At 37.4% G+C, this 21392-nt stretch overlaps 1 protein-coding gene across 3 annotated transcripts in view; it reads left to right on the top strand.

The window, feature by feature from the left end:
• RPS6KA3 (ribosomal protein S6 kinase A3) overlaps positions 1-21392 on the top strand; it is a 110383-nt gene that overhangs the window by 19327 nt on the left and 69664 nt on the right. The window contains exons 1-3 of one of the 3 annotated variants that reach the window (XM_082609975.1): positions 3199-3273; positions 4264-4300; positions 10086-10142. In XM_082609975.1, the coding sequence (XP_082466101.1) occupies positions 10101-10142 (42 nt within the window). In that variant the 5' untranslated portion in view covers positions 3199-3273; positions 4264-4300; positions 10086-10100. Of the gene's footprint in view, positions 1-3198; positions 3274-4263; positions 4301-10085; positions 10143-21392 lie in introns of those variants that run through there. The other 2 variants (XM_082609976.1, XM_082609974.1) reach the window with 2 other exon arrangements.

Genomic DNA, 21392 nt, shown 5'->3' with positions numbered 1-21392 from the left:
GCCCTCTCGAGAATATGAATATGTTCAAAGGAGTCTCTTTTAGGAGATTATGCAATTTGCAATATTATGTCGGATCAATGATACGTTAGAAAAATGAACGATTACCTTCTTAGTGTAGTGTATTTAACAAACGGACATTTTCAGAACATGTGTTAAGGAAGAGTTGTAGTTTTCTCCACTTTTTATTACAAAATTTTATTTTATAAATAGAGAAAAATGAGCACAGCTAGATGCCTGTACTTGAATTCTAACAGTAATATGACATCATTTCTGTGTCGTAGTGTGAGCTTTGGATTCAGACTTGGGTTCAGTTCTCTTATCCGCAAACTTAATACCTCTGTGATCTTGGACAAGTTACTAATTCTCAACCTAAGTTTTTTCTTCTCTATATAATAACATCCCTCATGGTTTATTAATGATTAATTGGGATTAAATGAGAGAATATATGCAACATAGCCAACACTGACTGTACTTTGAACAAAATAAGCATTGCATAAATGATAGCTGTTATTATTTATTTCCTTGAGCCAGTAGTTATTTGGAATAATATTGATTTCTGAATGAGTGCTTTATTTCCTTATTCAGTTTTTTATCATAATCAGAAAATATCTGTACAGTTCCTGCTTTTAAGAATTTTGGATTTACTTCATGGCCTAGAGCATGGTCAGTCTTTTATAACTTTTCATAGATAACTTGAACCCATATTCTTTTTACATTATAAAATTCAGTATCTACCTATTCTAATGTAAGTCACATCAAATGCTTTGTCCTGTTTTATTCATTATGCTAGTTGATGTTAGTGTGCTAAAATTTCCCCTTCCACTTGTGTCCCTTTATTTCATGTTACAGTCCCCAGAAATCTCCTTTTGTGTTTTGTGGTTAGGTTAGTCGGTGATTAAGTGTTCAGTACTATTTTGCATTTATTATTTTTAATGACTTATTTGAAAAAAGTTACTCAGGCTGATTGTAGAAAATCTGACAAACAGAAACATACACAAAAGGAAATAAACATCTTCCCTCTTACTATGAAATATTTTGAAAAGGTTTAAATGTGATTAAGAGTAGGGGTTTTAGAATCAGTTAGGTTTGAATTTAAGCTCTACTTATTTGCTTTAGGCAGGATATTAGACTTTTTCATTTATTCAACAAATATTTATTGAGCACTTACTGTATGCCAGCCAGGCATTTTGCTAGGGGCTGAGGATACAGTGCTTTAAAAGATTGACATACCCATCTTGGCTTAATGTCCTCATTTGTAAATTAGTGATAATGCCTCACAGAGTTCTTAGAAGCATCAAAGATGTACTTGCCTGGTGTGCAGTAATTGCTCAGTAAATGATAGCAATTATTATTACTGTATGTATTAAGTACTAATTATATTTTTAGTCCAAATCGAATCACCTTTTTATTTAATCAGCTTAAGGTTTTTGCTTCACATTTTATTTTTGTCCTTAATAATACATACACTTGCTTTCTTCTTTTTCTTTATGCTTTTCTATGCTTACCTGTTTTTGCTTGGCTTTCTCTTTAAAGCAGTAAATACTGGTGTGGATTTTTTAAGCTTCTTAAAAATATAACCTAAGACTATTAAAATGTTTATTATCAAGCATTTCAAACACATACCAGAGTAGAGAGAATAGTATAATGAACCACCATATTTCCATAGACCAGCCTCAAAGATTATCAACTCATGGCCAGTCTTGTTTCATCTGTACTCCCCATCACACACACTACTTTCTCTCTTCCCCTCCCTGGCTCCAGTGGATTATTTTGAAGCTGCTCCTAGATACATCAATTCAGACATAAATATTTATGTTTATATTGCTTAAAAGATAAAGACTTTTATAAACATCGAACATACCATCATCACTCATAAAAACATCAATAATTCTGTAATAGCATCCGATATCCAGTAAGACACTTTGTTTTAATTAGATACTTTACATTTCTTACATTATTACTTTTGGAATTATTTGTCATCCTATTTTAAGTTTTTTATTCTTTTCCTTATGGTTTTTTTTTCTTCTGCCTTATGGATTTGTTTGTTTGAAGAGGTTATGAAATATTGAAGAAAGAATTATGGAGCTGGAAAGACTTGGCTTTGAATCTTGCTTCTGCCATTCACAAATTAACTTTGCTGAGCCTTGGTTTCCTCATCTGTAAAATAGGGGTAATTATACCTACCTCCGTGCTTAGGGTTGAATGTGATGCCTGCATAAAGTACTATTCACAGTCTGCCAGTTATTATATTCTCCACTGATTTGGACTGCAATAAATAAGTATAATTCTTGGTTGTTGTATGCTTTTTCAAAGCATTCCAAAATTTATATTTATTAGGTAGTTACTAAAAGTAGTGGTTTTAAGATATCTTTTTAGGAAAGACAGAGAATTTAGAATCTTAGTTTCTCCCTTCTTCCACTGCCTCTTTTTTTTTTTTTTTTTTTTTTTTTTTTTTTTTCCGTACGCGGGCCTCTCACTGTTGTGGCCTCTCCCGTTGCGGAGCACAGGCTCCGGACGCGCAGGCTCAGCGGCCATGGCTCACGGGCCCAGCCGCTCCGCGGCACATGGGATCCTCCCAGACCGGGGCACGAACCCGTATCCCCTGCATCGGCAGGCGGACTCTCAACCACTGCGCCACCAGGGAGGCCCTCCACTGCCTCTTTTAATTTGAGTCCACATTAATTTATCCTGAGGTTACAAATCTTACCTTTAACTTTCTAAAGGTTTATATTGTTTATATACTTATATCAGTTATTTATTCTTCATTATTGACCCTTTCTCCTTTATTGGGGTTATTTTATTCAGTTATCTCTAGATATTAAGTTGGTATCAATATACTTCACCAATTCTTTCCTACCTCAGTATTCTTGAGTTCTTATTTTGATTCTCTTTCAATGGTCTAAGACATACCTTTGAACAGTTTATGAAAAAAGGTACTACCAGGATGGTGAAATTTTATAAGACTTTGCAGAACTAAGAAGAATTTCCTGTGATCTTTGTACATGAAAAAGTAGGACAAGGTATAAAATCCTTAGATCATAACTTTTCCCTTTTAACTCTCTGTAAGTCATTACTTCATTGTCTTCTGGCATTTTATTGTTGCAGAGGAGAAATCTGAGGTCAATCTGATTTTAGTTTCTTTGAAAATAACCTATTTTTTTCTGCTTGTATGCTTGTAGGATTATATCTTTATCCTTGAAATTTAAAAACATTTGCCAGGACATGTCTTGGTGTTGATGATCTCTGTTGAACCTTCTCAGTCTCCAGTCTCAGGTATTTTTTTCCGGAACTGGAAAGTTTTCTTATACTTTTGATTGATTAAACTGCTGGGGTTTTTTCTTTAGGAACATCTGTTATTCATAGATTATTTCTACGTCTGTCCTCCATCGTTTTTTAATCTTTTCTTTCATTTTTTTTTCATTTACTCAAGTTTGTCCTCCTTGGCATGGATTCTGTTTTCTGCAGTGTCAGTTCCAATACTTGCTATTCACAATGCAGATTTAATTTTGGCTACCGTGTTTTCGTTTCTTTATTCTTATCTCAACATACTCTTGTTTCATAAGCAGAATTCCCCCTTAGGGGTACACTCCAAAAAAATGAGATGGACTCAGGCCTAAAAACGTATCTATTTTCTGAGGCCACAACCACAGGAAACCATCAGAGAGGAAAAAAAAAAGCTTCTGAAAGTTTCCTCTAAAACTTAATAATGTAAATATAACCAGTGGTCATTCCTACCCTAGTCTAGAAAATAGAATAGTCCTGAGTACTAGCAGACCTTTAGTTGCTAGAGGAATAGCAAAGCACATGTAAGGGCACCTTAACTAGAAATAAATGGATTTTTCTAGTTACATTGATTGTTTTTCTCTTTATAAAATAATATATAATAAATGCATATAATTTTGAAAATACAGTACAAAGAAGAAAATCCTATGACCCAGGTAACTACTGATAAGATTTTATATATGTTTTGCCAGTTACATGCACACATGTTGGGAGGGGGGGTATGCAAAATTGGGATCATACTATTTAGTTTTGTATCCTTTTTAACTTAATATATTGCAATCATATTTTTGCATCATTGATTTTTCTTTGAGGCCCTGATTTTAATCATTGCATAGTATTCCTACATATGAATAGATGTATTTTGATTTATTTAACCAGTCCCCTGTTGGTCATTTAGATTGTTTTCTATTTTTCAGTATAATGAGTATGATGAATATCACTGTACATAAGTCTTTATGCACATCTCTGATATTTCCTTAGGATAAATGAGGAGCTGATTCTTAATCCTGTCACATTGGTAAGGATTATATACATTCCTTATTAAGAATATAAAATGCTTGTTTCTTATTGTTTCAATGTGATTGCATAGAAGATTCTTTGGATTCTGAACAATTTGATGGTATCTTAACTGAAGTCTTAGAGAGGTTTCTCAAGCCTCATCCTCAGCATCTTCACGGAAGTCCTATGGCATACGCTTTAGACAGGAAAACTAATGATATCAGGGAGTTCGGAAGGCAGATACACTTGTGGAAACTTGAGGACAGTAAAGAAAAAAAGAAAAAGGCATGATTCTTGCTCATATCTACAACCTGGGTCTCCAAATTAGTACACTAGGGCTCTGGCCCCATTCTTTTCCTCCTCCCTTCCTGTTACTTTAGGCTGTTCTCTGTGAGGAATTCTTTTCTCCCAGTGTTTATATATACATTTCATTTCCAGGTAGTAGGATGTCAGTAGATGGTATGTCCTACTAAGTTCAAGGTAGCATTTTTGAATCACAGATGATTTTTTTAGTCCTAGTGTACTTATACAAGATGATCTCCTGCTGGACTCAGTGCATTTTTTCAGAGGTATCAAACAGCCAAACAGCCTGGAAATGTGTGTGGTTGTAACATGCCATTATGACAAAGCAATCTGTTTAATAGGGTTGCTTAAAATAAAAATTTTTTAAATTAGAAAAATACTCTTATTTTTAACATTTCAAAATTTTCCTTAAAATACTTTGGGATATTCTAGAAGTCCTGAAACCTTCGTTCAGAATTACTGACTTGAATTGTTTATCGCCTTAAGAGCAGGAAAATTATCTTAAGTGATAATTTTATACCACAACATTAGAAGTTAATGTTGAAAACAATACCTGCTGAAACTCAAGCTAACAGTCTCCTTTTTCTGATTTGTTCTGAGGCCCATATTGTACGTTATTCTAATTTTTGACTTTTACACATTTCAGACTACCAGAGTAAAGCTTGATTAGCATTTCCTAACCTTTTCTAGTATTTCACATAATATTTGCATATGTACAGTCTGCCAAGATCTGCGATTTTTTGGCTGGAAGGCATTATGGTGGGATGAGAGAGGATAAATACATTTGCCTCACGTTTAAACTATTCTTTTGCATTTGTACTCACTCTATAGCCACATTGTATAAAAATATATCACACATATGAATGATCTCTTCTACCCTGCTTGGCAGGAAATTGGCTGTAGTAAGTGGTGAAACAGGTATCTCAACACTCTCTTGTACTTCTTTATTGCATTACACTTTGGAAGCTAACTGTAGAAATGTAAATATTACACAGTCAATTGAGGCCAAAGAGGGGACAGGATGTAGCATTTACTGAGCATCTACTGTCCCTTGGTGGGTCCTTTTAATTACAGCATCCCTGTGAAGTAGATATTATATGCATCTTACAAATGAAGAAACGGAGCCTCAAAATGTTAAGTAACTTACCCAAGGTCAGGTAACTACAGTAGTAAGTGATAGAACTGGGGTTTAAACCTGGTACTAGCCAGATTCAGACCACATGTTTTTTTCTATTTGTTTCTTAAAATTAGAGAAATAAATTTTCTTGTTTAATTGGTATTATTCCTTGAACTTTTGGAACTATAAGTATTACAATATTGAGTCAGACTGGTGGTCCATGTAACCTAATCTCTAGTGAAGTCGAGAGTCCTTTTTCAAAAGTGAAAATTCTTAGCTGCATAGGTAACTTTATACTCATTTCTATTAGATAGCATTTGAATCCCTGTTTTGGCAAAGTGATACAAAAGGTTTGTTGAAATAAAGGTGCTTTTTTGGGTCGGTTTTGGTAAAGCTTCACTGGTATGTAGGATAACATTAGCTTTTATATTTTCCTGCTTTAAAAATTAAATTGTTCAAAATTTTAAATCTTTGGTAAACTCAGAAAGGAGGTAGATGTTTTTGCAAAAAGAGCATAAAATACCTTTAGATCATGTTTCACTTAATTTTTTTCTTAGATTGTTTTGTTAGTATATCACTATTGTTTAGCTGGGTGAAAAGTTCAAAAAAGAAAATACATTGTACAATTTATGGATTACATGGAGCTGAAAATAGTGAAGTAGCTGATTGGCAGATTTGGAATCTAATCTATAGAGGTTGTAGCAATGAATCAGAACTGGAAAAAGATGAATCAAAAATTTAAAGTAAGGTTTTATTCATGAGACTAAGTACAGAATAGAGGATAGAGGGCTTAGTTGCAGTGTAAGTGAAGAAAACAAGGATGTAACAGACAGAAAACAGGAAAAAAAAAAGTAGTATGACCGAGCAATGTGTTGTGGACATTCCAAAAATAATGCGTATGTGAACTGCATTAATATAAGTTTATTATGTAGGACAAGGGAGGTGACATGCCCTTTACTTTACTCTGCATTGGTCATATCAAGGTTGCAATGTTAATTGCACACAATTCTCTTTACTACCCTTTCAGATGAATTGGACGTGTGCTCAGAAAAGAAAGTGGTCTCATCTTCTAAAAGGAGTATTTGAAGGACCTCGAGTTATCTAGAAAAGAACAGACTTGGGGTAGTTTATAGTCATAGCTGTAGATTTACTTCTGTAACTTTGTAGATAGAGTACAGGCAAGTTAGTCATCATGTATTAGTAATCCTCCTAAAGGGAATTTACATTTGAGGAAAGTTACTATATGAAGAAGAGCATTATTGAGCAGCCAGTGCTTTTTCTGAGATAGTATAGTAAGCTGCCTGGTGAGATACTTCTTTCTTGTCCTGATAGTGTTCAAATATAGGTGAGAATGGGATAGAAAGAACTTAAGCATATGATATGAGTATATTTGTATATTTGGAACAGAAAACTTTCAAGATCCCTTACCAATTCTACACTTTTTTTGATTCTAAGATCAAAAGGTCTTTATGCAGTATTATTTTATCGTCATGAAGCTACCTTACCTTAATAATAGTAATTTGCATTGGCACAGCTTCTTACAGTTTATAATGTATTTTCTTATGAGTTATCTCAGTTTTGAGCTTAACAACAACCCTTTGAGTAGACAGGGCAAGTATCCCCATTTTGAACAGATCAAGTAATAGGGTAGGAGAAAGTCTGAATTGCCCCAAATCATAAAGCTTTTAAGTGGCAGACCTAGGACTCTACCCCTGGTCTACCAATTCTGATTTTAGTGCTGTTTCTACCACACCAAAAAGTACGTTATAAGCTGTGATTCTTACTTTGCATTGAAAATTACAAGGAGCAGATGATTCTCAAATTATATTCCCATGGAAAATGTAAATGTAGCTCAAGTTAAACCAAGGGTTCTAAAAGCCAAATAATGGGGAGCCATTGAGTAGATCTGTGTCGATCGGAAGAGACCACTGTGTATAATTAATGAGAAAATCTACTTTGGGCTACTAGATTAATGATGATGCCATTTACTAAGAGCAAATGCAGGAGAAGTAGCAGATTGGTGGGCCACAGAGGGAGTGATTGAATTTTGGCTATAATTAAAATAGCTAACTTTGATCGTTTACTATGTGACAGGTCTTATGTCATTATCTCATTTAGTCTTCACAACTCTCTGAAGATAAGACTTTTCAATCTCCACTTTCCATATGAAGAAAGTAGAGCTTAGATAGTTTAAATAACTTGTTCAAGGCTTCATAATTAGTGTAAGAGCAGAAATTTGAATCTAGGTGTCTGACTCCAAAACCAATGTTCTTAAGAGCTAGTTTAAGGTTTGCCTGGAATGTTTGGATAAAAATGATCAGTGTTCAGTTGAATAAATGGTTGTGGCTTTTAAGAGGATGTATCCTGGAGTTATTTGAGTCCTTACTAAAGAAGTGGGCAATACATAGCCTCTGAAAGTGTCTTTGGAAAATAAAGATTTTATACCTGCCTCCCCCTTTTCTGCATTTTGGCACCATTTCTGTGCTTTGTAATATTGTGTGGGCATTCCCTAACCTAGGAACATACTCTGAGTGTTTGAAAATGAAAGTTGCCCTTTTTAAGGGTCAGTAGACCTGTGAGATCCTGTAAGATGGATCTTTAGGATAGGGGCATGTTTCATTAACCTTTCATCTCCAGCTTGGTGCCTAGAACATAGCATGAATGAAATGAAATGGATGGATGAATGGTTGGGTGAATAAATAGAGATAGGGAGAGTAGAGAGAGGAGTTCAAATTCAGAGCAGCTGTCTCATGTGCAATGTGGGGTAATGGGTGGGCTACCTTTTATTTCCCAGTTGATAATTCTCCAAAGATGGTTAGCTTAGATCCTTGTACATTTGTTGAATTAACAAGTGGTCAGGGGCATTTACTCCTTTTCCCAGTGAGGGAACTAGAGAAGACATTACGTATAGCTGACTTTTGGTTTGGTTTTGTTTTTAATTACACAAATAATACATATTCATCATAGACATTGTAGACACATTAGAAAATCCAAATAAGCAAAACAAACAATTTAAATTGTCTAAAATTCTACCACTCAGAGATAGCCACTGTTAACATTTTGGTGTATATCCTTCCAGAGTTTTTCCCATACAAATATATACATTAAAACATGTATATATTTATTTAAAATGGGATCATTACAATTCATATTGTTTTGTAAACTGCTTTTTTCACTTATTACATGTGACTGTCTTTCCATGTCAATAAATTTACATCTTTATCATCATTTTTAGTGACTGCATAGTATTCCATTATATGGATGTACCATGATATATTTAACTAGTTCTCTATTGTTAGGAATTTAGGTTTACAATTTGGAGTTCTTTTTGGAAAAAGTTATGGTGAGCATTCTTATATGTACATCTTTGCACACTTGTCCTTGTTTTTTTTTAAAGTTGAAATGATGGGACATTTCAAAGTTTTATGTGTCTCTTTTTGTTTTTTAAATACAGACTTAGATTGCCTTCTTGAAGGGTTGTGCTGATTTACACTTTCTCCAGCAGTATATCCAGAGTGCTCTTTTCCCCATATCCGTATTAGCACTGGGTGTTATTTTTTCTGTAAATTGTTAGCAATTTGAAAGGCAAAGCTATCTTTTGGTTAAATGCATTTCTTTGATTAGCATTAAGGCTGAACTCTTTTTTTCCCTTATTGCTCATTTCTGTTGAGGTTCATTGTTTTTTCTTACAGGTTTGTAAAATGAAGTTCTTTATGTATTGAGGATACCAACCCTTTGTCATATGTTGCTTTTATTTTTTTGTAATCAATTTGTCTTTATCTTTTTAATGTCCGGCAGAAGACGTTTTAAACTTTTATGGATTCAAATGTCATTTTTTTCCCTTTATGATTTCTGCCTCCTTAGCTCATAAGTAGTACTCACCTGTATTTTCTTCTAATACTTGTATAATTTTACTTTTTGACATTTAAATGTTTAATCCATCTGGAATCTCTTTGATGCAGAGACCTAGCTTAATTTTCCCCCAAATAATTAATCATTTGCCCTGATTTTCAATGGACTTGGAATTTAGAATGTGTTTTGACACAGAATGTATTGTAAACAATGTTTGGTGAGGTTTAAATAAGACCACTGTAGTGCATTTAACTATTAAACTCAAGGGCTTACCTGGAAAGGTAACCATCATTTATTATATCATTTCCATGGAAAAAATATTTTTATAGTTCTAAGTGATCAATTTACACATTAACTTTTGAAGCACAACCTGTTGCAAATTGGCAACTGCATACTTAAATGGTGGTGTACTTCATTAGAACCCTTTAGGGGTGAAAATATTCCTATACGGTTTTGTTTTATCTGTCTTCATTTGACTTAAACTGATGTGAGATCTGTTTTGGTAACTTTCTACTTGCTATACTTTTCACAGAATGGACAGCAAATTATGGATGAACCTATGGGAGAGGAGGAGATTAATCCACAAACTGTAAGTAAAATATTGTATCATAAGGGATATAGATAAATCAGATACCATAAAATTTAAGTATTCTTATTTTTAAACTGAACAAAGTAATGATTTTACAGTGTTAGAAACTTGTTGATGCTTTCACATTAATTTTACCAAAATATATTCTTGAATATGCCAGTGACATTTTTAAAAACTGTTTGATGAGACTGATTTTAAGAGAAGGACAAGACAAACTACTTTACATTGTTGAAGGTTTTTCATTAAAAAAAAACTTTAAAAAAAAGCAAACTAACCATAGATTTATTAGTGAAATAAATATGAAGGTCATTATTTTTTGGAGATATTTAACGTTGAAAATGATTGTTCACCATTTCCTCATCTTGTGTTTTTGGTTCAGTCCTGAATCCCCAGCACTTAGACCAGTGCCTGGCACGTAATAGGCACTCATTAAATATTAAATAAATGAATTAATAAATTGTTTCCTCTTACAAGAAAACCATTGTTAGCAGCTCAGTTATTATCATCATTTTGTTCTGTGTATTAGACAATTATTATTGATATTTACAAAATATATATACTCTGCCACTTGCTTTTTTCACTTAATATGTCTTGAACATCTTTTTATGACAATACATGTAGATCTGCCTCATTTTAAATGGTTGCATAGTATTCTGTTTTGTGCATGTCCTGTACTTAATATAATTTTCCCCCATTTATTTTTGTGAACTTGTGTTTCAGTAGGACATAGTCTTAGAAAAGGATGTGCTGGAACAAAGGATATGAACATTTAAATCTCAATAAGCATTGCCAGATTGCCCTCCAAACCAAAAAGTTGTAAAAACTTCACTATATGTGAGTGTTTGTTTGACCATACCCTGTTCAACACTAGATATTATCAGAAATTATTTTTAATTTGAGCCACACTAAATAAATCATACTTTCTCTTTTCAGTTTGCATCTCATTTGATTATTAGTGAAGTGTCCATGCATTATTGGCCTTTGTATTTTTGTATTTGCCCAATTTTCTTTTGGGTTACTTACTGTCTCATTATGGTCCGTATGATCTCTGTATATATTCTGGATGTTAACTCCATGTCTATAATATATCTTGCAAATATTTTCCCCCTACGTTTTTTAACAGTGATTATGTTGTCTTTCATTGTATGTGTACAGAAGTTTTCATTTTTAAATGGTCAGCTCTGGCTTCTGGGTTTCATGTTTTAGTTAGAAAATCCTTCCCTGAATCAAGTTTATAAAAATATCCTCTCACATTTTCATCTACCACTTCTATGGTTTTGTTTTTTGCATTTAGATTTGTGGTCTACTTGGAATTTTAGTACCTGTTATGATGCAGAAATATAACTTTTCTTTCCAAATGGATAGCCTGTTGTCCTAATCTCTACTTATTGAATAAATAAAACCCATTCATTCCCACTCATTTGAGATCCCTCTTTTACCAGATGTAAAATAGCCATATACTCCTAGTATTAGTTTCCTAGAACTGCCCTAACGAAGTACCACAACTGGGTGGCTTAAATAACAGAAATTTATTCTCTCAGTTTGTAAGACTAGAAGTTTGAAATCAAGGTGTCGACAGATCCATGTTCTCTCTGAAAGTTCTGGGGGAGGATCCTTCCTTGCCTGTTCCAGCTTCTGTTGTCTGCTGGCAGTCCTTGGCATTCCTTGGCTTGTAGACACATCACTCCAATCTCTACCTCCATTGTCACATGGCATTCTCCCTGTGGGTCTGTGTCCAAATTTCCCTCTTCTTATAAGGACACCAGTCATTGGATTAGGGCCCACCTTATTCCAGTATGGCTTCATCTTAACCTTATCACACCTGCAAAGACCCTATTTTCAAATAAGCTCACATTCACGGGTACCAGGGATTAGAACTTGAACATACCTTTTTGGAGGACACAATTCAACCCACAACATCCCTGAATGTTTTGACTTTACATACCTTTTCAATTACTGTACTTTTATTATATGTTTTTTATATGTGGCAAGGCAAGCCTTCCTATCTTTTTTACCTTTCAAAATTGTAGTCTTATACATCTACTAGATGAACTTTAGAATCAGTTTATCAAACACTCCTGAAAATTTTATTGAGACTTTTATGCAAATAGCATTAAATTTATAAATTAACATGAGGAAAATTATTTTAATAAATATTGGGTCTTCACTTCCAAGAACATTCATTTATTCTGATATTCTTTTATATCCTTTATCAAAATTTTATGATTTCTTAATATGGTTTTGTACATTTCTTATTAAGATAATTCATAGACATTTTATAGTTTTTGTTCTATTGTAAGTGGGAATTCTTTTCTGCTGTGTCTTCCATCTAGTTATTGCTAGTATGTAAAAAAAATTAGTTGTTTCTATGTGCTTTTTTTTTTTTTTTTTTGCGGTATGCGGGCCTCTCACTGTTGTGGCCTCTCCCGCTGCGGAGCACAGGCTCCAGACGCGCAGGCTCAGCGGCCATGGCTCACGGGCCCAGCCGCTCCGCAGCACGTGGGATCTTCCCCGACTGGGTCACGAACCCGTGTCCCCTGCATCGGCAGGCGGACTCCCAACAACTGCGCCACCAGGGAAGCCCTATGCTTCCTTTAAATAAAGTCCAAACTCTGCAATGTGACAAACCCTGCATAATAAAACCTTTGCACACTTCTGCCCTCTACTGAAAGTCCAATCACACGTATGTTTCAGGTTCTCTTTTACTCCTGAGCCTTCATAGGTGATAGTCCCTCTCCCAGAATTCTCTTCCATTACCACTCCCCTCCAATGAAGTCCTGATCATCCTTTAGGTCCAAGTTTTGCTATCACTTCAAATGAGGTGTCTTCCTGACACAGCTACCACTTTCATTTCCACCTTGAATTGAGTATTTTTCCTTTGTGCTGCCCTAGCAACCTATGTGTACGCTACATGACAACACCACACTAGATTCCATTGCTTATTTACTTGTCTGTATTTCCTACTAAACTGTGAGCTACATGAGGCGGTGACCATGTCTGACTTACTCCTTGTTTTACATCCATGTATCTGGCTCCCAGTACCCAGTAGGTATTCCATCAGTGCTTGTTAATTAAAGGAACATGTGAATTAAGTCTTGGCTAGCATGGGGCCTAGTGCCCGAGGCTGCCTTCAGATTTGGTCTAGATTTCTGCATCTCCCAAACCATTTGGGTCATTTTACTTCATTGGTCTATAGTATATATTTATTAGCATTTAAGCAAATGTAAAAACAATCAGTAAGTATTAATATTGATTTTTTTGCCATCAGCCACCTTTTTTCTTTATGCAACAATTCCTTTGGAAGGAAAACCTCTAAATTTTTTATTCTCTGAAGTCTAAAATCAAATAATTTTCCATTGTGGTGTTCTACATACATGGCTCATACTTTCCCTCTGAGTACTCACAGCATTAGCAACATTTACATCTGGAAGTGAACTGCATTCTAGAGGTAGGTTGAAAAGGTGCAGGACTAAGATACTACCAGCAATGTGGGTAAAGTTGTTGAGATCATTCCACATTATAGGAATTGAGTATAAGATAAAAACCTAATATTTAATATTTCTTTAATGGTATTAAATCCAAAAGATTGTCAAATATGTATTAGCCTTATACTTTTAAATTGTATTTGCCTCTAATGTACAGTTAAAAGTTTTTGTCAATTACTGATCATTTAAATAGTGAAAGTTGAGATGTCACAGTAGTTATTTTATGCATAACAAATTACCCCAAGCTTAGTAGCTTAAAACAACATACATTTATTATCTCACAGGTTCTGTGGGCCAGGAATCTGGGCACGGCTTTCTTTGGTTCAGAGTCTCTCACAGACTACAGTCAAGGAGTTTGCCAGGGCTAGAGTCTCACCTGAACCTTGACTGGAGAAGGATCTGCTTCCAAGCTCACATGTTTGTTGGCCCAGATTCCTGGCCCATAGGAATTGTGAGATGCTAACTGTATGTATGGAGGTCGTCGACTGGTAGGCTTTCTTGTAGGTTGATTGACCCCTTTTCTATGGGCTAGAATGCAGAGTGTGATGATTAGCCATTTTTGGCCTCAACAAGACTATAGGGCAGATAGAGAATAACAAGAGAAGAAACCTGGATCCTTAGTGACCTAAGGATCTAGCAACACCTCTTCACTCTAACCTAGCCTCGTGCCTATGGACTGCTCCCAGAGAGAGAAATAGGCATTTACCTTGCTCGAGACTTTGCATTTTGGGGTCTTTTTGTTAGAGCAGCTTAGTCTGTACTCTGACTACATCTAATCATTCATTAACAAAGTAGTTAATGAATGTCTATTTGGTGCCAAGAACTCTGCTAACTTGTTAGAGACACAGAAACACATAAGGGAAACTTGCAGTTTTAAAATGGCAGAATAAAGCTGTTTTTGTCCTCTTCTCCTCTGGGAAATTTTCACCCAAAACAACAAGGACAATAAGAAACGGAAACACGGTCTTTGAAGTTTGAAGACTTCTGTTATTTGAACCACAATATGTAAATATGAAAAGCAGATAAAAGAGTCATAACAAGATGAAGTTATAGGACCTAAGTGCTGGTGAGGAGTATATCATCAAGCAAGCCTTATTCAGGGCCCCAAAGCCCCAGAAGAGCTCAAGAATGAGGTCACTAAGTATTGTGGAAAGTGGAGGTATGGCACAGCCTGAAAATAGAGATTGGTTGAATGTCGATATAAAAAGCCTTTACTCTAACCCCTCTCCTACCCCTGGAAGAGACAGAAAGTATTTTATAGAGAAAAATGAACCAGAGAGGCTCCATACATGGGGAACCCCAGGCGTAGTAGGAAGTGGGGTGAGACACTGAGCTGGAAACAGGGAGATCAAGTGAAAGCCTACTCCTCAGTGGTGTTATGATCCCCTTCCCCTCCCCATTTCACCAACCAGGACCATATCCTCCAGACAGGAGAGTGGAGTTGTCTTTCCTGAAGAAACTGAATGATCCCTGATAAAAGACCTTCAGATACTGACATTTGGGAGATCTTCAATGTAAAGGCTGGCTACTTGGCCATTTAACCTACAAGAAAGCCTACCAGTTGACAAGCTCCAGAACATCTGGTCCACTTCGTAGTGCCTCACTTTTAAAAATGAGTTAAAAACCAAATATCACCAGACACTTGAGAAAGGATTCCAACATGAAAGAATAAGATCTTGGGGGAAACGGACAATGCAGGAAAAAGGCAAAAGAAAAAATAAATTAATATCCTTTGAGTGCTAAGAGGTGAAATTGATTTCCTAAAACGAGTAGAATGCTATTTTTTAAATCTACTTTTATTTATTTATTTATTTTTGGCTGCATTGGGTCTTCATTGATGCACGCGGGCTTTCTCTAGTTGCGGCAAGCAGGGGCTACTCCTTGTTGCAGTGCACGGGCTTCTCATTGCGGTGGCTTCTCTTGTTGCAGAGCAGAGGCCTTAGGCTGCAGGCTTCAGTAGTTGTGGCACGCGGGCTCAGTAGTTGTGGCTCATGGGCTCTAGAGCGCAGGCTCAGTAGTTGTGGCGCATGGGCTTAGTTGCTCCGCGGCATATGGGATCTTCCCGGAACAGGGCCCGAACCCGTATCCCCTGAATTGGAGGCGGATTCTTAACCTCTGTGCCACTGGGGAAGCCCAGAATGCTATTTTTTAAAAAACAGAAAAAGAAGAAACTCTTAGAAATTAAAAATGTGATAGTAATATTTTATATTTTAGTAGACTATTTAGAAGCTAAAATTGAGGAAACTTCCCCCAAAATAGAACAAGACAAATAGAAAGTAGGAGAGAAAAAGAAAGAGAAGCAAGTTAACATTTACGTAATAGGAATTCCAGAAAGAGACAGTGGGGAAATGGAGGGGAAGAAATTAGGAAAGAAATAGCATAAGATACATGTTTCCACCGCCACATCTTAATATCTCTGAAATCAAAATGTTTGTTATAATCGAAGGTGTGACACATTTTAATTGGCAGCACTTTCTCTTTCTTAATGGTACAGTGCTAATCGTGCTCTTAGATTAGGTAGAATACTAAAATACCAAAAAAAATTTTTTTTCCCCCAACATGAGGACCCCAAGTCTCCGGATTAAAACAGCCTACTGAAAGCCTGTTAATAATAACCAAAAAAATAAAATAAAAAGAAGAAGAACCACCCTACTCAAGAAGGATTGTTATTATGAAATATCAAAACACCAGGGATAAAGAGAAGATCCTAAAAGTTTTGCTGTGGGCTGGATGTGTTCCCTCAAAATTTGTATGTTGAAGCCCAACCCCCAACGTGATGAAGTTTAAAAGTAGGGCCTTTGGGAGGTGGTTAGGTCAGAAGGGCAGAGCCCTCATAAATGGAATTAGTGCCCTTATAAAATGGACCCCAGAGAGCTCCCTCACCCCTTCTGCCCTGTGAAGACACAGCAAGAAGATGGCTACCTATGAACAAGGAAACAGATCCTCGCCAGACACCGAATCTGCTGGCAACTTGGACTTGCACTTCCCAGGCTATATATATAGAATTGTGAGATGTAAATTTCTGTTTGTTGTAAGCAACTCAGTCTATGGTATTCTGTTATAGCAGCCCAAACAGACTAAGACAAGCTTTTAGAAATTTTTTTTATACCATATATAAAGGCCTGGGGGACTTCCCTGGTGGCACGGTGGTTAAGAATCCGCCTGCCAATGCAGGACACACAGGTTCGATCCCTGGTCTGGGAAGATACCACATGTCACGGAGCAACTAAGCCCGTGCGCCCCAACTACCGAGCCTGCGCTCTAGAGCCCGCACGCTGCAACTACTGAGCCCTTGTGCAACAACTACTGAAGCCTGCGTGCCTAGAGCCCATGCTCCGCAACAAGAGAAGCCACCGCAATGAGAAGCCGGCGCACCGCAACAAAGAGTAGCCCCCGCTCACTGCAACTAGGGAGTCCAAGCACAGCAACGAAAACCCAACGCAGCCAAAAATTAAAAATAAAGAAACGTATAAAATAAAGGCCTGGGTATAAGAATAATATACGACATTTCAACATTGAAAGTTAAAAGTCAAGGAGCAGTGCCTTTGAAATGCTTGGTGAAAATGATTTTCAACGAAGGTATTTTCAGACATGTACCTATTCTTTGGAAGAAGAATACCTTCTTCTGCCAACAGTAGAAGGTTATTAACTAAAGGAAAGACATGAGATTCAGGCAACAAAAGACCCAACATGTACAAGCACAATGAAGAAAGTTCCTTCCCGTTATGATGAATAAAGGATGCTTCAGAAGACTAGTTCATTTAGTAGGCTTAGAGAGTACTCAGTCCAGATTGAAGCAGACATGATTCCAGGAGGGCTGTCTTCAGGGGAAAAAAAGAAGTTATGAATTGTCCAGTAGGTCTGAGTATTGAAAATCCACTTGAGAGGCAAAGTGAGAACAATTTGAGATAGGTGCAAAGAAAAGAAAGCAAGTTTTAAAACAAAGCAACTATAAATTTAACAAAAATAGAAACATACACAAGAAATGTAACTAGAGTATATTACTTCAAGCAGTGAACAGTGGTTACATAGTCATAATATTTGTAAAGACTCAATATTGATTTAACCAAAATGTGTGATATGAGTGTCAAGTCAGCTATAATAGGATGTCTAAAGGTAATATCTGAAATTGTTGAGTCAGGAGAAAATAGTATAAGGTTATTAGCTATCATATAAGTACCAGAGGGAACAATGAATAGAGCTGAAAGGGTATCGAGAACACTGGGTACTGCTACTTTTTTGTTATATAAGCCTTGCGTCATTACTTGACCCTTTAATCTTCAGTCAGACCTTCTTGACATATGTAGCTGCTCCTGTGATTTCTCTTGAACATGTCTCCTGGTTTCTATTTGTGGTAGAGCCATTTCATTCTGTCTGGATTTTTCTCCCTTCTTCACACCTCATGTCTTCCTCTCTTCCCTTTGTTCTTTGCCCTCCGATCTGCCTCCTTCCTATATCGTAGATCTACTTTTCTTTCATCTTCTAGAATTTAATGCTGTTTTCCTTTCTTCTGGCTTTCTGAAGGCTCAATCCTTTCTTGTCTTTATGCACGTGAAGTAAAATTTTTATTTCTTCCACTCATGAAGTATACAAAATTTATCTAATTAAATTGATCCATACCAGAATATAACAGGTAGTCATCACCTTCCACCATCTCCCTCCCCAGGAATGGTAGCGTGTTAATTCATATTTATGTATAATTAGTTGAATTTCTCACCAGTTAACTTGCTCCAGCCAGTGTATTTTGTTTTCTCCCTTCCCTGCTGGAGAGACTTGATTATTTTTATCCGTTATTCCGGTAGGGCTGGGAGAGAGACTGCCTTCATAGCAGAAGGTAGGGTGCTGTATAGCCCCTCAAGCCAAGATACCTTCCTGGACTCCAGAATTTTCTATCCTTTCTCAGCTGGCCAGAGGACTCCGTGCTCTGATGATCCATGAAGAGGAAATAGGGAGTCTGGGCTGTTTAGGTCTCCATAATCATCCAAGAATCATTAAAGCAGTTTCTTGCTTAGTGGGGAAATAATTCTCTTAATGGTTCTTACAGTAGCAGGCAAAGGTTCTTCTGAGGCTTGAGAATTAAAGGAGATAAATAAGTACCTAGCACCAAGGAAGAGCCCAGTAAGTGTTAATTTTCCTGTCCTCTTCCTCCCTTGCTGATCTTGCTCTCTCAGACTATTCACCTAGTTCCTCTTAGGAACTAGGGTGGTATCCAGTAATTTTCTGGCTGACAGTAGGCCTGGCCTCAGACAAAACTGTGAACTGACTTTCTCTTAATTTGGTCCTTTGACCCTTCTGTTCCCCCTATTGTTTATTTCTAATGACCATGCATACATTAATCACTCATAACATTAACTTTGTGAATATTATATTACTACAGTCCTAAACACTATATTTATCAACGCAGTCTTTGTAGCTCTTGTATCAGAGTCACATGCATGATTGTCAAGAATTGGAGAAAACTTGGGCTTCCCTGATGGCACAGTGGTTAAGAATCCGCCTGCCAATGCAGGGGACACGGGTTCAAGCCCTGGTCCGGGAAGATCCCACATGCCGCGGAGCAACTAAGCCCGTGCACCACAACTACTGAGCCTGTGCCCTAGAGCCTGCGAGGCACAACAACTGAAGCCCACATGCCTAGAGCCTGAGCTCCGCAACAAGAGAAGCCACCACAATGAGAAGCCCGCACACCGCAATGAAGAATAGCCCCTGCTCGCTGCAACTAGAGAGGGCCGCACGCAGCAACAAAGACCCAATGTGGCCAAAAAATAAACAATAAATTAATTAATTAAAAAAAAAAGAATTGGAGAAAGCTTGTTAAAAGTAGTAGCGGTAAAAATGGTTTAAAAAGATAAAATGGAGATAGCTCGTAGATGACTTTGGATGCCAAGTTAAACAGCAGCACCCCCCTGGGCTTCCCTGGTGGCGCAGTGGTTGAGAGTCCGCCTGCCGATGCAGGGGACACGGGTTCGTGCCCCGGTCCGGGAAGATCCCACATGCCGCGGAGCGGCGGGGCCCGTGAGCCATGGCCGCTGAGCCTGCGCGTCCGGAGCCTGTGCTCCACAACGCGAGAGGCCACAACAGTGAGAGGCCCGCGTACCACTAAAAAAAACAAAACAAAAAAACAAAGAGCAGCACCCCTATAAAGGTCACAGGCAGGAGTACACCAGCAGCGCCCCATTCTTTTCAGATCTCCTCATGGGCCTTTAGAAGTAGTTTCTTCCAACTTCTACGCATGCCGTAGCTGCTATTCGTATAGTAACTCTAAGGCAGCAGTGATTTGTATGACGGCCTTCACAATATCCAGGGAATTTCACCAGTTCCTTGTTCTCTGCTGGTTTCCTCCATTTCTTTGAAGGTTCCCTCAAGCTCCCTTAAAACTTGCATTTGAACATCCAAAATGGCACTCATAGCTGTGAGTCCAGCACACACTTGCATAACTCTTGCAGTCATCATGGGTTCAACACAAAATAAACTACAGAAAGAGAAGCCCTGGACTTCCCTGGTGGTGCACTGGTTAAGAATCCGCCTGCCAATGCAGGGGACACGGGTTTGATCCCTGGTCTTGGAAGATCCCACATGCTGTGGAGCAACTAAGCCCGTGCACCACAACTACTCAGCCTGCGCTCTAGAGCCCACGTGCTGCAACTACTGAGCCCACATGCTGCAACTCCTGAAGCCCGCATGCTCTAGGGCCTGTGTGCCGCAACTACTGAGCCTGTGTGCTCCAACTACTGAAGCCCGCGCACCTAGAGCCTGTGCTCCACAACAAGAGAAGCCACCGCAACGAGAAGCCCGCTCACTGCAACGAAGAGTAGCCCCCGCTCACCACAACTAGAGAAAGCCCGTGTGCAGCAGCAAAGACCCAAGGCAGCCAAAAATAAATAAAATTAATAAATAAATTTTAAAAAAAAGAGAAACCCTAGAGGAGTAGACAATAGACAGCGAAGAACCCACTCAAAACAGGAAAGTACAGTAGGGTGCTTGCTCATTGGCAGGGAACATTTGTGGAGTGTTACATTAATGACACTTACTGACTAATTGTGTAGAGTATTGTCTGTTTTTCTAACTCGCATTAGCTGAGAGTATATTTTAGCACTTAGAGCATGGGGAAGATATGCTCTAGTAGATTTAAGTATATACCACTTAGGACAATATTTCCGACAATAAATAGCATTATAATTAGCACTGCATGGTCGCATTAAATAGAGTATGTGTATAATAGGCAAAATTTCCAAGCATGTAAGTTTTCCTTTACTACATTTTTGGCCCTCTTTCAGGGCTATTTTTTATTTCTAGCATCCCTTTACTCCACCCCTAAGAGCTTTTTAAAAAAATACCCCCTTTTTAAAAAAAATCATGGCTTGCCTAACTCATATGATCCCTCGGATCCAAATTTGCTTCTCCTCTGCTCTAGTCTACTTGTCACAATACCCATTTTTTCAATTTGACTGATCTAAACCATAATTGGAAAGAAATAAAATTCATCTAAGTTCTCTTGAAGTATGAATGGTTTATTGAGTCAACCTGAAATACTGGTGTATTGAAAGTTGTAACTCCTGTACTTAAATGAGTCTCTTAATTTAACCATTTGAGACAAAAATGACTAAGTAAAAAGAACTCCAGGGCTTCCCCTGGTGGCGCAGTGGTTAAGAATCCACCTGCCAGTGCAGGGGACACGGGTTCGAGCCCTGGGCCGGGAAGATCACACATGCTGTGGAGCAACTAAGCCCATGTGCCACAACTACTGAGCCTGCACTCTAGAGCC

Source organism: Mesoplodon mirus (assembly GCF_964341445.2).
Source record: "Mesoplodon mirus genome assembly, chromosome: X".
Classification (NCBI taxonomy): Eukaryota; Metazoa; Chordata; class Mammalia; order Artiodactyla; family Ziphiidae; genus Mesoplodon; species Mesoplodon mirus.
Note: the sequence above shows the minus strand (reverse complement) of the source record. Positions and strands in the feature narration are given on the sequence as shown.